At 34.0% G+C, this 16,902-nt stretch overlaps 3 protein-coding genes across 4 annotated transcripts; all 3 read left to right on the top strand.

Moving 5' to 3' along the window:
• Positions 1–2,160: 2,160 nt before the first annotated feature.
• LOC143542186 (uncharacterized) lies at positions 2,161–9,220 on the top strand. Of its 2 annotated transcripts, none has more exons than XM_077034842.1 (4): positions 2,161–2,536; positions 7,836–8,686; positions 8,802–8,830; positions 9,000–9,220. In XM_077034842.1, the coding sequence occupies exons 1-4, from the start codon at positions 2,179–2,181 to the stop codon at positions 9,028–9,030; spliced, it is 1,269 nt and encodes a 422-aa protein (XP_076890957.1). In that variant the 5' UTR covers positions 2,161–2,178; the 3' UTR covers positions 9,031–9,220. The 2 variants fall into 2 exon arrangements, with proteins under 2 accessions (XP_076890957.1, XP_076890951.1); XM_077034836.1 differs by having other exon boundaries at positions 8,997–9,220.
• Positions 9,221–10,387: 1,167 nt separating this feature from the next.
• On the top strand, positions 10,388–11,708 carry LOC143542316 (GEM-like protein 7). The gene is made up of 3 exons (XM_077034935.1): positions 10,388–11,060; positions 11,154–11,428; positions 11,521–11,708. Exons 1-3 carry the CDS (start codon positions 10,904–10,906, stop codon positions 11,704–11,706), a joined length of 618 nt encoding a protein of 205 aa, XP_076891050.1. The 5' UTR covers positions 10,388–10,903; the 3' UTR covers positions 11,707–11,708.
• Positions 11,709–15,080: 3,372 nt separating this feature from the next.
• LOC143542327 (putative GEM-like protein 8) lies at positions 15,081–15,919 on the top strand. Its single transcript, XM_077034942.1, has 3 exons — positions 15,081–15,271; positions 15,355–15,629; positions 15,711–15,919. The coding sequence occupies exons 1-3, from the start codon at positions 15,112–15,114 to the stop codon at positions 15,891–15,893; spliced, it is 618 nt and encodes a 205-aa protein (XP_076891057.1). The 5' UTR covers positions 15,081–15,111; the 3' UTR covers positions 15,894–15,919.
• Positions 15,920–16,902: the final 983 nt, after the last annotated feature.

Genomic DNA, 16,902 nt, shown 5'->3' with positions numbered 1-16,902 from the left:
ACTTGATTCTCACGTTTAGCACGTTAATTTCATTTGTATTTGATCCAAACCATATATATATATATATATATATATATATTACGTTTAATCAAAACATGTTTTCTTTACACTTTTTGTTTTTACTTTTAACACACATATATAAAACTCACTAAAACTGTTTAGTTTCTTGTATGTTGGAGTTGAGTAAAATGTGTCAAGATCATCTAAAATTTAAAAGTTTAGTAAGATGACATGTTTGAAACATACAAAAAAAATGTGTTAAAATGCCTATAACTTTATTAGTATTACGCTTTCTTTGCCAATATTACCAAATATGCAGTTTCCCTTCCTTTTAATTTTATAACCTGAAAAACATGAATTAGAAAAAAAAAAACATGAAGTAAGTCACACGAGTTTTTTGTTAGTTATGGATGGTTAATAATATAATATCATTAAACCCTCTATTGAAATCATTTGTTAATTTTTTTTACCTATTTAAACTGTTACAGTTGTTAGTTCTGTAGCAAAATATGTTGAAACTAACACAACAAGAGTTTTCAAGAGCGGTTTGTTTACTATATATCTAATCTAACTATTTATATGTTGAAACTAGCAAAATACTTAGAAGCAGCTTGTTTACATTTTTCAGCTCTTGTGATTTTTCAAGAGTTTTGATGTGTTTTTTATATATGATTATTGAAACTTAAATAACCAAAATCATATAATTAGATAATCAATGAGATTTAATTTTCTAACCCGTGTAATACACGGGTTTATAACCTAGTTTAGGAATAAAATAATCTGGTTGTTTAAGAATGGGTGGAGAGAGTGACATGTAAGATTTTATGGTAATCAACTATATAGATAGTTAGATTAGATATATAGGAAAATTCTCATTTCTTTAAATTATTGAGTTATTAAACTATAAAAATATTTAACGTAGCTTCTAAAATTGTTATATAATTAGAAAACACAATTACGAAGATATTCATTGACGTTTTCCTAAAACAACAAAATTGGGTACTAAGGTTTAAAAGTTACAGGTATGAATATTAAGGTTTTAGTTTTGTAACAATGTTAGGTACTAAGTTTAACTTCCGTTAAAATTTATCGGAATTTGCATCAACTCGTCATCGTAACTCTCAGGTTTACCAATGCCAAGGTTTCCAGCACTCGATTTTTACCGACCGAATAAACATCGTTTTAAATTTTTTTTGTATGTTAATTTTTTAAATGTTAATTCAACAAATTTATATTTTGGGTTTTATTAAAGTACCTTTACTAACGTAACCAATACCCACCGAATATGCGTCAACTTGCTGTTGTAACACAATGCCAGGTTTTACGGGTTGAATAAATATTTTTTTTAAATATGGTAATTTAAAAGAAATACGCTATAAGAGCGTTGATAAATTTTTTTAAGTATCCTAGTATGATGAATTTTTTTAGGTTTAGTTTTCGCTTTCGTAATGAGCATAGTCAATACATACACGTCGACTCACAACTGCAGCACGTGAGTTTTACCTACCGAATTTGTCGCGTAACGCACGAATAATCAATAGCTGTCATACTAATTAGAACGCGAAATTCTAAAAAATTCCTAAACACAAATATACCAGATAATTTATTGGTGTAATGACAATAACCCTGAGCGTTACGACATCAAGTTGACCCAAATTCAGTTAGCTTTTAACGGAAGCTAAAGTTAGTACCTAATATTATTATAAAAATAAAACCTTAGTATCAATATATGTAACTTTTAAACCTTAGTACCCATTTTATTATTTTTATTATTTTAAGAAAATGTTAAAAGACTGATCTAATTAAAATCATATTACCCAACCTATAATATTTAAAATCTAAACCTTACTATTATCATAATCAAATCACATAGTTGAAAGTATAATTTATTATTAATTTTATTATTATTATTATAATCATTATTATTATTATTATTATTATTATTATTTATGAGACAATACCTTGTCCTAGGTGTATAATTACTAAAGTTAACAAAGACCTGTACTGTTGACAACATTACAAAAGTACATCACACGTGGTATCCTTATTCCTCAATCGTTGTCAGTATCTATCGGCGCATGATCCAAATCCAAACTTCCTTCTTTATGTCCTGTATTCACTTCCCACAAACAACTTCACAATATTATTATTATTATTATTATTATTATTATTATTATTATGGAACCAAAACAACAACAACAATTACTAGACCACAAAATTTGCATCAACGACAGATTACGAGACGATGAGCTTTTATCAGTGTTGGTTAAACTCGACACCCACAAAGACAAAGATGTGTTCGGTCTTGTGTGCAAGAGATGGTTGTTTATTCAGAGTACAGAGCGGAGGAAGCTTTGTGTTCGTGCTGGACCGCATATACTTCGTAAAATGGCTCAACGGTTTCCTCGAATTTTCGATCTTGATCTTTCGCAGTCGGCGTCTCGTTCGTTTTATCTTGGAGTTACTGATGCGGATCTAGCTGTTGTTGGTACCGACTTTACGGCTTTGCGGGTACTTAAACTGGAAAATTGCAAAGGTATTATTAGTTTCTATATATAAGGCTTTGATATTGTTTCTTAATGTTGAAGTAACTCAAGTCATATTGTGGAGTCTTTATTTCAAGATTATGTCTTGGCCCTTGTTTGGTATAACACACACAAATCCGAAACCAACTCACGAAAGTAATAAATGAACACGAGTATTTAGCAATTAGTCTTTATATATTTAATTGGGTCCAAAAATCCTCTGAAAATATGGCCTGGTAATTTAGCTAGCAATTAGTCTGGGAAGTTAATTTTTTTATACTCGTTTTGGGCGCTCGAAATCTGAGAAAATTCCCTGGTAATTAGTTTATATTTAATTGAGACAAAATATCTGGTAATATTCATATAAGGTCAACTTTTTTATACTCGTCTTTGACACTTGAAATCTCGGAGATGGCCTACCTACATATACGGGTTGCAAAACTAGGGTAATTCTTTTATGGCTTTGTCTCACTCAAGAGGAATAACAAAGTACAAGTCTACAAGATCATTATACATGATACATTAGGGTCAATAACTTAGTGCACAAGACAAGATAAATAAGCCTAAATAAAAGGTTTAGGACTGGCCTAAAACTTTCCTACCGATTTCCATTAAGCGTGTCGCCTTATCTTCACTAAACCGAGCCCAACTCAACACTCCACTAACCCGACAGCCCTAAGATCCTTTAAGGTGTGATGCTATGTGTTGGTATGGTCGTCTCCGAAAATCAATATAAAAATTTGGGCCGAAGGTGGATATAAATATGGGCTTTTAAGTAAAATATAAATTTGATATCTCATTTATTAAAATTTAATGATACGATGATAATTATGATTTCAATAACAAAACATTGATATTGTAGCAAAATAATGTAATTTAAATACTTAAACGAGGCATGACGCTCTCCTAACATTTTTTTTAAGCAAAACTCTCAATCAATTCTTGATAATCTTTATTAGTTATTTACTATTAAAGTAATTATAAAAACTTAACAAAACAATAAACATTAAACAATTAAAGTAATTATTGTCGGTCACGAAACCAGAACATTTCAATTAGAGGGTCATAACATAAACGTTTTTTTTATACTGTAACTCAATCTATAGCGACATATCGTTAGCTAATGATCTTAATATTTTCAACAAAGGCTCAGCTTGAATTGTTTTTATAGTAATATCCCCAATAATATGCCCCTAATTAACAAAAAAAAAACCCCTTAAGTCGTATGTTTTGTTAAAAGGATAGAAATAAAACTATAAAAATTCAAATATATTTAATAAATCTAACATATATACTAAAAATTATTTATTAATCATGTATATTGCTTTTTTAATTATTTATTTCTATTTTAGTGGGATAGTAAGATCGTTAAGGTGTGAATAAGAGGTTATAGGTTTAAACACCATAAAATGTAAAAATTTAATCGTTCAAAAAAAGATTATTAATAAGGTAGTTTAAAAAAAATTCAAATAAAGTTAATAAAATCAAACATGAAACAAAAGAACCTAATAAATAAATAAACTTTCGAGCAAAAATCAAAGGATATATAACTTACTCAGTTTATAACAAGAAAAGTAAAATAAATAGTTTGACCTATGTAAAAAATTAAATAATTTATTGATATGAAACAGTGTGTGTAGTAAATCATAGGTTATAGGCCTTGAGTGGCTAAAAGCCCACTTCATATTAATAAATAATAAAGTGAAAGACATATATTACTTCATCCTTCTAAAAAAATAGAGAGAACCAGTTCATAAAGTCTCCAACCATCGGGAATTTTTTTTCATAATGCTTTGTTCAACTTTTCATTTCTCAATTATTTCTTGCTGGTCACGGGTGATGTTAACGTTTAAATACAAATTTTCTAAAATATATATAATTTTTTTAATTTTTCGGGCCTGCCGAGTGATCGGGCCGAGTCCGTTGATGACCGGCGTTCGAGTCATGCAAAAACCCAATTAAACTAAATAGTTAGAGTAAGTAAGGTATCGTATCCACGAGGAGTGTGTGGTCAGTATTAAAAAGTTTGTTTGATTTTTAATATAAAATTAACTAACTAAGATAGACAAAAGATGTCAAGCGAAAATTATAAGTTTGATTTTAAAAACAATTTAAGTAAAAAGCAACCTCCTCCAGGTTTCAGGTTCTAGGTTTCACATAAAACTCGTTTCATTAACTGGACACCACATGGTCATGGAGTTGGAAAGTCGGTTAATTTAGGTGGTAATCAAAAATAGATATTTGTCATCGGATCTTTTATAATTCAATTACCCTATTCGTTAGTGTGAATCGACCTACTCTATGTCACCTAACAAGCAACTAGGTTTTGTCATAAACCAAAACAAGTTGTAAAGTAAGGATTACTAACACATGTAAATAGTTTAAATAAACCAACACATCAATATTGTTCATACAACGTTGTCAATGTCAAGAACAAATCCAAACATGAATAAACTTAAGAAAAGTGTTAAACCCAAATGAACCGTTCACCCGAAGAAAGTTACCATGAGATTAGCCTTGCGTCACGATGATTGTTTTATTATCTTGGGATGTAACAATAACCTTCTTCGTCTCGATTAGTGTGCACAGCCAAAACAGCCAAGGGCTACTCTCTTTTGTCGCCTCCTGTGCCGTCGAACTCCCCCAAAACATCGTTCTAATCGTTCCCTCGACACAATTAATAATAGCCTTTGTTGTAGCTAAAAACGGTCTACCATGATAACAGTCGGTTGTGTATTCTTTACACAATCAAGCACGAGGAAATCCACAGGATAATATAATTCACCAACTTTTACAATCACATCCTTTACAACCCCCCTAGGACACTTAAGAGTTTGATCAGCCAACACCACTGTTGTTTTAACTTTTTGTAATGGCCCAAAATCATACTGATCATATAAACTCCCCGGTAAAATACTTACACAAGCTCCAAGATCCAACAAATCCCCGTCTAATTTAAAATCACCTATTTGTATTGAAATAATAGGTGTTCCTGGATCTTGAAGTTTCGGGGGAAGGGTACCCATCAAAACGGCGTTCACACTAGCAGTTAAATCAAGTTGTTTAGGAAACTTGTGACGTCGCTTGTGGGTACTTAACTCTTCTAAACACTCAACATGATCAGGACTCGCTATAATTTGTTCAAGCAACGGTTTATTTATTTTCGCTTTTTCAAAATTTTCCCACTTTTCACTCTTAGGTTGTTCCCGTTTACTTAAATTTTTTGGTGCAAGTAAAGCCATTGGAAATGGAACTTTCACATTCAAATTACTAATTTCAGAAAATATGTTATTTGAATCACTTTCAGACTTTGTAAAACTTTTAACTTCCTGATCATGTTCACTATCACCCTTAGACACGGTTATATCATTCACTCCACCCTCAACACATTGTAGTGAATGAGTTTCAACAATATAAATTTCAGAAAGAGGACGAGTACTTACCTCATTTATGTGGACACTCGTTGTGGTAGATGATTTGTGAGCTGGACATATATGAGTATCACTACAAAGCTTACCTTGATCTCTTCTGATGACTGCCACTTCTTCAGTTAACTGTCCAACCTGCTGTGACAATGCCTTGATTTCCTTATCTCTGATCCGTTGCCTTTTTGAATATCCATCATTAACTCAATAATTGTATCCAATTTTTCATTGATGGAGTTATCATCCGACCCATGCTGACCCGTTTGCCTAATCCCTTGATTATGCAAGTTGCTTTGACTTCCTTCATAGCAATTCTGAATTGGTGTCTCAAAAGATCTTGCATTCTGATGTGGTGGCTCGAACAGTGAGGCGTTTGTTGGTATTATAGGCACAAAAGGCACAAAATGACTGGCAACTCCTTTAACTGGGGCTCTATGATTCGCCCTAGGCACTCCATCCATATACTCATCTTGACCGTGATGTCCTCCATAATCATTTTGTTGATCACCATTATACCTTTGCAGACCGAACTTGACCCGATTCTGATCTCTTTGATTAAATGGTGGCACTGAAGGCACAATCTCATCAAACTCATCATATTCATATTGGTTTTGGGTTTGGGGATGTGGCAGGTCAAAGTTTGAAAATTGTTGTTTTTGTGAGAATGGTGGGTACAATGGGCTACCTGGTGGACTTTGATTACTGTAATAACTCATAACCGAACTACACGTGCGCTGCCAACACGATAATAAGTTTCTGCACAAGCAAAGACAAGAATACCACACGTAATACCAACTTAAACAAAACGAAATAAAAAAAATTATTGTTTTTTTTAAATATATATATTTTTTATTTTTTTCTTTTATTTTTAATCAAACAAGTAACGCAACACTAAGCGCACTAGCTCCCCGGCAACGCCGCCATCCGTCGACCACCCTGCCCTACCTAATGGCCGGCCCTGTGTGTTGGGGTTGTGGAGGCAAGGGCCTCGGGTTTGGGGAGACGTGTTTTATTGGATTTAATGAGATTGAAGAGATGAGAGGTTTTTGGACTGACTCGATATATTTTATTATGGGCGGTTTATGTTTTCTTGTCTCTAAGCTAGAAACGCTAGTCTATCTATTTGAAGATTTATACTAAAAAATTATTAGTAAGGCAACTTGTCCTATGGGGTATGGACAGGTGATAAGATTTCATGAAACTTTGTTTTTAGTTGCTACTTGCTAGAATAGTTTAATCAATTATTACTAAAAATAGGTATGTGCATGTAAAGTTATAATCGAGTTTCTTACACTATCTTTATTTATTGTCTCCTTGTACTTCAAAGGATATGTGTAGGGGAGGGGCTACAAAATGAGTGACTTGCGTCATGTGTCGCCAGCCAGCAAATTGTGAGTTTTTGTTTTAGGGGTGTTGTGGTGTTGTAGCCCATTATATATATATATATAACATAAGCCAGACAAGAATTTGTCGCCCCCCCCACACACACACATTTCGCCCCTTTTGTAGCCCCGCGGGGGGGGGGGGGGGGGGTCCAAAATTGCCCCTTTGTCGCCTTGTTTTACCGCCCACTACGCATACCCTAATTACTCATCACGAGTGTTTAGAGCATAAAGCAATAATAAATTCCTGGTTGCGGCCGTGGACGTAGGTCAACTTAAACCGGACCACAAAAATCCTTATGTCTTAGCGTCTTGCATTCGTTTAACCTTTTGCAGTTTGATTGTGTGTGTTTTCTTAACCGAGATCCTAACACTATGAATTAAAACTTAACGCCTTAGAAAATACCGGTAAACATAAGGAAAAAGGGCTATTGCTAGTTGTGGATTTATAAAACAGTTGTTAATTAGTTTATTGACAAATGATAGAAATCATGGTTTTGTAGGTATTACCAATGCTGGAATGTCCGCCGTTGGGTCCGGTCTTACTTCTCTACAGTCATTAGATGTTTCATTCTGTCGGAAGCTAACTGATAAGGGACTATCGGCTATCACAGAGGGCTGCCATGACCTAAAGATCTTACTTCTTCAAGGTTGCCGCCTCGTTACCGACAAACTTCTAGAATCTCTCTCCAGAAACTGTCATAAGTTAGAAGAACTATGTTTGCATGGTTGCAGCAACATCACAGACACTGGGCTCACTGCTTTAGTCAACGGTTGTAAACGCATAAAGCATCTAGATGTAAATAGGTGTCGTAACGTTGGCGATTTAGGAATCTCCACCATTGCAGAAGCCTACTCAACTTCTCTAAAGACATTAAAGTTACTGGACTGTTATAAACTTGGAGACAAATCCATATTCACTGTGGCCCACTTTTGTAAAAATCTTGAAACGTTAATTATCGCAGGGTGTTGGGATTTATCCAGCAACTCGATAAGATCACTGGCTGCTTCTACTCTGAACCTTAAGATTTTAAAAATGGATTTTTGTTTAAATGTTTCGGACATTTCGTTGAACTCCATACTTTCGAAATGCACTTGTTTAGAGGTTCTTGATATTGGATGCTGTGAGGAGGTGACGGATGCTGCGTTTCAGGGATTAGGGAATGTGAACAAGGGGATCGGTTTGGGTTTGAAGGTTTTGAATATTTCTAATTGTCCGAAGATTACCGTGTTGGGAATAAGCATGGTTTCAAAGGCGTGTAGGTCGTTAGAACAACTTGATGTGCGGTCTTGCCCTCGTGTTACGAAAGCCGGTTGTGATGAAGCTGGATTGAAGTTTCCTGAATCTTGTAAGGTGAATGCATGCTAATGTGCTATGTTTTGTGTGCTAATTTCTGCATAGTATAGTGATTATGATTCTTTATAATTTGTTGTTTAAATTTCTTTCGGTTGTTTATTTTTGGTTTCAGATTCGGATTCAAGATCAAAACGACAACAGGTGTGTTATTTCTTAGATTTTTTTCAAAAGATTCTTGTTTGTAAATAATTATTTTGGTGGCGCGGACGGAACATCGTAACTATAGTTGTAATGCTTTGCTCTTTCAAGAGAATGTAATACTTGTTTTGTTTTGTTAAGTGTCTTATTCTATAACTTTCATCAACAGCAGGTTAGCAGGTTTCTTCATGTACAGACATTAGATTTTCCGAATGTGTCGAATATTGTACGGGTTGGATAACAGGTCAAAAAATAGATCGGATTGAGCGGTTTTGAATGTTGGTTAAAATTGGTGTTGGTGGTTGTTTTTGGACAATTTCGGTCTGTTTTTCTCAAACATTTAAATAACTAGTAGTATACTCGTCTGGTGGTCCGGTAGTTTAATGTATGTAATAACTTTTACCTTTTCTTGATAATGAAAGAGAGCTCTACACGAATGCGACAAGTCCTGAAACAAAATGAAAATGTAATTGCTGAAACAATAAAATTGAAACTTAAACCAAAATGTACACTAGAAACTTTGACCTGTTTAGTAAAGTTAGAATTTTTTACCCCTTCACTAAAAATGGTGTTTTCGACTCAATTTACTAAAAATGATGATTTTGACCCGTTTATTAAAGTAGCTCATTCTAACTCGTTTAGGCCACTTGTGGGGCGCCAAATGTGATGTGGCCCGGCCTTAGAATGTTGGTAAATATTAGTGATCAAACAGATCAATTGAATATCTAAATATGAATAAGAACAAGATTGATATACAAACTGAATAATATATTGAATAACGATTTTGTCTGATACAACAAATTGGTCGATGGTGTGGGTATATAAACCCTACCAAGCGACGCAACCGTTTCATCATAATTACATGACTGACCCCTAATATATTTACAATGACACTATTAACCTAAACATACTTTAAACTAATAACAAACAGACCCTTAACGTTTATAATACAACTAATATTTTGTTTAACTTTAATATAGAACACCACGCCGAGGCTTATGGCCCGGATTTTTTGCACTTTAGTTAGAATGGTAATTGGGCTGTAACAAGAAAATGGAGGGGCCGCCCCTAAATAGCCAAGCACACTTTTTCTTTTTGTTTTTTTCTTTTATTCAGTGTCTAGTTAAACCACCGCGTGTGAGTTACTGGGTAGGTAAAGTTAAAGCCTCACTGTTTGCGCGACAATGACATAGCGCTTTAACTATCATTTTCACAACCAGCCTTATTGAAGTTGGTAAACCTTGACTCGCTTACTAAAAATGATATCTTTGAACTCTTGGCTTGTTTACTAAAAATGATAACCTTACACATTTACTAAGAGTAAAGGGGTAATATTGACTAATCCACAAAAACAGTAATTTCACCCCTATACAAAAATGGTAATTTACTAAATTGACCCGGTTATAATTTGATTCTGTTACAAAAAATGATAATCTTGACTTGTTTATTATGGTCAATTTTACTCTTTTATTTAAAATGATAATTTGAATGTACAGTTACCCCTTGAAAGAGGGTGGAACAACATGAAAATGTAACATGATCTACTCTTTGCATACTACACCTTTTTTCAGACCATTAAACATTGATATTGTTCTTTATCCTCTTCTTTTCTTTTGTTATATTTGGCAGAAAAAGGATATATAACATCATGCATGACATGTGGTGTAACTGTACTCAGTAGTCATTACATGGCATACACATGGTATGTTTTGTGTGCTACAAAGTAGAAGAAAACCTCAAAAAGATCCCATATAAACATTTTATAACCATGAACATGAACCTAGGACTATAGCTTAATAGGATAACAAACTTAAGTTACCACAACTTTAGTACTTTACATGTCAGTCTGATTAAGCAAAGTCAAAAGGGGTGAATTAATATATTCAATTCAATCAAGCTTTTCAAACTCTCACATGCAAACCACCTGAAACAAGCATGACACACAGGTGACTCATCCAACTGCAAGTTGGTAGTTTATGACATCTTTATCACCTTATAAATATCATGATCCAGAAGACATAATCCATCAACTTCAGCATCAAGAACAACCAGACCACAACGATCCGAGGTCACAATATGGATAGTAGACTCTCAACCAGCGCCACGACCGTCACGATTGTATCAAGGGGATTGGTTTTGTCTAAATCTTGTCAAACCCTTTGCACTCTTTCATCTTCCAAAATCAATGGCATGGAAAGAAAAGATAATCTTTCAGTCTCTATACAAAATCATGGTAAGTATTTCACTCTGAATACGATAATAATAATAAAACTGTTCTATTTGATCACTATTTCAAATTAACAGTGTGTTTAACTTTGAACCGTAGGGAGATTAGGACACAAACTTCTAGAAATTGTAAGACAGAAGTTGAGATACGGTGCCAAAATCCTACCACTCGGCCGGGAAAGAAGAATCTTCGGTAAAAATTTCAGTACCCGAGACTCTGAGAAGTTGTTGCATGCGACTCGATGTTCCATATATACTACAGCTGGCGCAATCTCAGGCGTCCTCTTCATCACTTCCGAAAGGGTTGGATTTTGTAGTGATAGGTCTGTCAAGACATATTCTGCAGCAGGCGAGGTGTTAAAGTTCCAATATAAGGTAAATAATATAATGTAATGTATTTACATTTTACATATCTGCTTAAATTATTTTTTTGAAATAGTATTTTGACTGCATAACTGTTTGTGTAGGTGTCGATTCCGTTAGGAAAGATTAAAGGAGTAACAGAGAGAGTTAACACGAAGAGGCCATCTAACAAGTATGCGGAGCTTGTGACCGTGGATGATTTCAGCTTCTGGTTTTTGGGATTTCCTAATTATAAGAAGACATTAAGATTTCTCCTGCAGAGAGTCGGTCACAACTGCTTAAGCAGTTGATGTAGAACTTTAGTTGTCAACTCTATATTGTATATTTAAATTTGTACAACAATTTGTTGTGTAGAAGCATCATCAGGCATCCTTGTACTTGAGTAATATTTTTTCTATATTTGATCTATCATCTGTTACAACAGGATGAGCTAGTTATGACTTATGACAAGAATTACATTTCATGATACATGCATGAAGCACATTGGGTGCTACATATTTACAAAGCCAAAGGTAAAAATAAAAAATAAAAAATAGTTGTTCTAAGTAAAACTTGGATACTTAGCCAACTTTGTTGGGTCAATTGTTGTTTGGGCCAAGTGTAAGGCCCAACCCAAGAATTAATTTTATTATATTTGGTAATGTCTTGGCTAGCAAGTTAGGTTAATCTATATAAACCGAGTTATGTTTAGACATTAGAGAAGGTGAGGTTGGTGTAACTGAATTAGGGTTCATCAAGAGTCAAACCGAGTTAGGGTTTGAGTGAATTGTAATCAGTTTTTAGAGTTATATTTTCTGATTAATATAAACGAGAGTTATTCGTTTTAGTTGGTGTTTGATTAATGATCTGGGACTTGAATCGGTATCAGAGCCAAGTTCAAGAAATCGATAAAAAAACGGTCAAGTTGGATCGAAATAGTTTTGGTGACTGGACGATTTGGTGTTAATTTGCGGTTGTTGACGATTGACGGATGTGGTTTTATTTCAAGTTAGAAATCGGTGGAGCACCAAGGATTTAATAAAGGAAAAAAGGGTTTTGTTTGTTTCTTCGTCACTTGCGTTTAAAATATAAGGAAAAGAGATTTGATCTTGTTTGTTTTTCATTGGTCCACGTGGAGTTCAAGAAGGAAAAGTAAAAAAGGTGTTTTATTTACCTTTCTTCTTGGTTCAAATAGTTACAGTTCTTTGTTATTAAATAAGTTGGTTAATAGTACTATTGCTAGATATTTTATTTGGGTTGAACAAGTAGGTTGGATTCAAACAAAAGTGGCATATTCTTACTTGCTTGACTGATTTCCATGAGTCATCGACTTACTCACAAACTGGTTTCAAGGTTTTTTTACAAGGTTTTTTTTGTCCCAAGCTGGTTTCAAACAGAATCAAACCAGTTTGATCGGGCTGAACCTTGTTGCCTCCATATCGGTTCTGACCTTGCCTTGACCAACCCAAACCGGTTTTCAATCCGAACTAGTTTGTACGTGTCTATATACACACACCTTAATGCCACTAAGCTACAAGCAATGTCTGGGTTGTGAAAAAGATAAAAGATAAATTAGTTCAGTTTTGTTTATTTAGGTTCGTCTATATAATCATTTTAAACATAAAGGCCTGTTACAATTTAATCTAATTTTATTACATTTTAAAACCCAACATACCGACGTTTACATTTAATTGGTGTTTGCTTGGTTATGTTCGTTCATCTATGTTCAAATAAGTCTAAACGTTTATGTTCGTGCTCATCTATACTATCATTTGTTTTTTGGTTAAAATTAGACTAACAAACACGAACATATCTAGTTTGTGTTTGTTCGGTTCGTTTACAGTATTAAACAATTTATAAGCAGTATAACTTACCGGAAGGAAGAGGAGGTGGATCATAAATGAAATTAGTTGCTGAAATCGGAGTATTTTCAAAGCCAAAAGTAAAAAAATAAAATAAAATAAAATAGTTGTTCTAAGTAAAATTTGGATACTTAGCCAACTTGTCAATTTTGGTTCGTCAATATTCACCGACTTTTGAATAGGTCCGGTAAAACCAACAAAACTATGAGCTATGATGCTACATAAAGAAAAAAAGATACCACTGTCAGATAGATCAAATATGTATTTAGTTCATATTCAACTAAATCAGATCTAAACTGAAAACGACCGTGCACAAATTGGTTTAGATTAGTTCAAGTTTTAGTTTCATAAAGGTGGAGGTGCTTTAGTAGGAAGATCACCAGGTCTTGAACCCGGGTTCCCCCATAATCTAGGCATATACCTAGCCAATTGATCAATGCCTTCCGAAAAGAATGTTTATGCTATAATTAAGTAGTGGTACATATTTTTGAAACCAGTATACATATATCAACTAAAGCGTGACATTATAATTTTGAATCCACTGGGAACAATTAGAAGAGCTTGAAAAGAATTTTGATATTTCATCATCATCATCATCATCATCATCATCATCATCATCGTATTCAGTATATCCAACCAATAGCAAAGTTATGGTATGGTCTGAGGAGGGTAAGATGTAGACAGCCTTACCTCTACCCTTTAGGAATTGAGAGACTGCTTCCGGTGAGACCCCCGACTCGATAGTAGTTTTGCATCAAGCCTTGGACATAAGGCACATAACACTCAACCATCGGGACACCGCCGATTAGTGCTTGTTCCCTTGTCTTTCGGCTATCAGCGCCACCACATGATGCCTGATCAACCTTCCGTCACTTTTAACGTTATTTTCACGAGATTAGTAAAATAACGTCAAAATTAGTGCAATTTCACTTTTGCCCACCCGAGGGTTCACACATATATACATTATATGCGCGCACCGCAAGCAGGACGAAGAATTTTTATATTTCAGAATCCCAAAAGGAAAAACGAGATGTTGAATTATGAATTATCAATAGATAGAAGAGCTTGCAAAGAATTTTAATCCATAGTTATTGCAGGGTGTTTAGGGGTAATCCAGCACTGGCTGCTTCTACTAAAATCTTAAAGTTCTTAGAAATGGATTTGTTTTTAATTGTTTCAGACATGTCATTGAATTCCATACTTTTATACTTTCACAATGCACATGTTGTTCTTGAACTCCATATATATAGTCCCTTAGGTTGGATGGACGTACTGAAATATTCAGTTCTATATATTGCACAACCCATATGGGTCCAATTTCAAGAAGAAACTGAGGACATATTACATGAAATCGGCTGGATTAATTAGTTCTAATTGTGGGCCAATGGTACACTTTTTTCAGACAATTAAACTTTTGATATCATTTTTTATCATATCCTTTTGTAATATTGGAAAGCAAAGAGTATATGCAGAATCAACATGCATGCCATGTGCTGTTTGCACTCATGACAATTGACATGGCATACACATGGTATGTTTTATGTGCTACAAAGGAGAAAAAAACCTCAAAAAGATCCCATGTAAACAATCTATAAGTTTCTACAACTTCACATGTCACACTGATTAAGCAAAATAAGATACCAATATTCTAAACTGAGCTTACAAGTCAAAAGGGATCTCACTTGCTAACCACTTGCAACAAACATGACACACAGATGACTCATCCAACTGCAAGTTGGTAGTTTATGGCATCTTTATCACCTTATAAATACCATGATTCAGAAGACTTAATCCAGCAACTCAGCATTAGCCATTAATAAGCACAACCAGATCACAACGACCCGAGTTCAAAATATGGATAACAGACTCTCTACCAGCGCCATGGCCTCCCGGATTATATCAAGGGGACTACTTTCGTCTAAATCTCGTCAAACACTTTACAGTCTTCCATCTTCTTCCATGATCAATGGCATCGAAACAAAAGACAGCCGTGCAGTCTCCAATCAACATCATGGTAAGTGTTTCACTTGGATACATTAATGATCAAAACTGTTCTATTTACTCTTTCAGTTTAACATTTTTATCTTTTAACTACAGTTAGCTTAAGACCCAAACTGTTAGAAATTTTGAAGCACAAGTTGAGTTATGGTGCCAAAATCTTACCACTCGGCCGTGAAGGAAGAATCTTCACTAAAAGTTTCAGTATCCGGGACACTGAGAAGTTGTTTCATGCCACCCGATGTTCTATATACACTACAGCTGGCCCAATTGCGGGCGTCCTTTTCATCACTACCGAAAGGGTTGGATTTTGTAGTGATAGATCTATCAAGACATATTCTGCAGCAGGAGAGGTGTTCAAGTTCCAATATAAAGTAAATTGATAGACTTTGATGTATTTGCATATATGCTTATATCATTTTTTTAGTGTCTTGACTGTATAACTGTCCGTATAGGTGTCGATTCCATTAGGAAAGATTGAAGGAGTAGAAGAGAGGGTGAACACGAAGAGGCCATCGAACAAGTATGCCGAGCTTGTGACAGTGGACGATTTCAGCTTCTGGTTTTTGGGATTTCCTAATTATAAGAAAACTTTAAGATTTCTCCTTCAGAGAGTCGAGTCGGTCACAACTGCTTAACCAGTTAATGTAGAGCATTAGCACTCAGTTCTGTATTGTAAATTATTAATATTCTACAACAATATGTTGTATATGAATTCAAACTTGATCGACGTACAATCCGTTGTTGTGGACCATTGAACATTTAAACATCAACATGACATGCACATCATTAGTCATCCTCTTACTGAAGCAAATCTTTTAATTGAGTAGAACAAATATGTATAACAGGAAGTGATAATATGAAAAATATTTAGCTCTTACTTCTTGGATTATGTATATTCTGTCTTGATCATGTAAACATTATATTTTATTACGAGTATAATTTATGGGATTTATAATATTTTTATTTATCTAAACCAAAATAAAATTTAAAAAAATCTCATTTACTACAACCCGTAAATTAACTAGGAACGCTTTTAAGATAAGAAAGCTATCTAATTTACACACTACTATGCACGGATAAATTAGTTGGTTAAATTAGTGATATGATCTAATAGTTACTGGTTTGATAACCTGATAAACATAAAGAACAATTATCAATCATCATAACTCTATAAGATCAAATATACTTGCCACAATACTAATGTTTGGAGATATATGCACAAGAATATATATTAACAAAACTGGTAATACAAGTACTAGGAATTAATCAAGATATATATGTTGTAATTTTTACCATTAAATTCAAAACGATTAAAATAAAGTGGCAGATAAATGAGCAACAAGTTGCGCCGCAACCCCCTTTTGAATAACAATTGTAAATACACAAATACCTGGAGAAAAAATATCTGCAAAGCAATTGTAAATATTAGAGTCGGAGTTGGTTAACAGCATGGTATTTTTAAGGTCTTACAAATTTAATGGATGCCATAATGGGGTAATAGAACCCGAAAACCGTACGCTATATACTTTCAAATATTTCAGGGCGTTTGTTACATTTAATATTATACTAAAACTCCAAGATCACTCTTTTCCTAAGCAAGTTGGTTCTTTACATCTTAGAAAAATCTAAAATTTAATAGAGCAT

Source organism: Bidens hawaiensis, unplaced genomic scaffold, assembly GCF_021521415.1.
Source record: "Bidens hawaiensis isolate Kalapana, Puna unplaced genomic scaffold, B.hawaiensis_p1.1 tig00000820_1, whole genome shotgun sequence".
Lineage (NCBI taxonomy): Eukaryota > Viridiplantae > Streptophyta > Magnoliopsida > Asterales > Asteraceae > Bidens > Bidens hawaiensis.
Note: the sequence above shows the minus strand (reverse complement) of the source record. Positions and strands in the feature narration are given on the sequence as shown.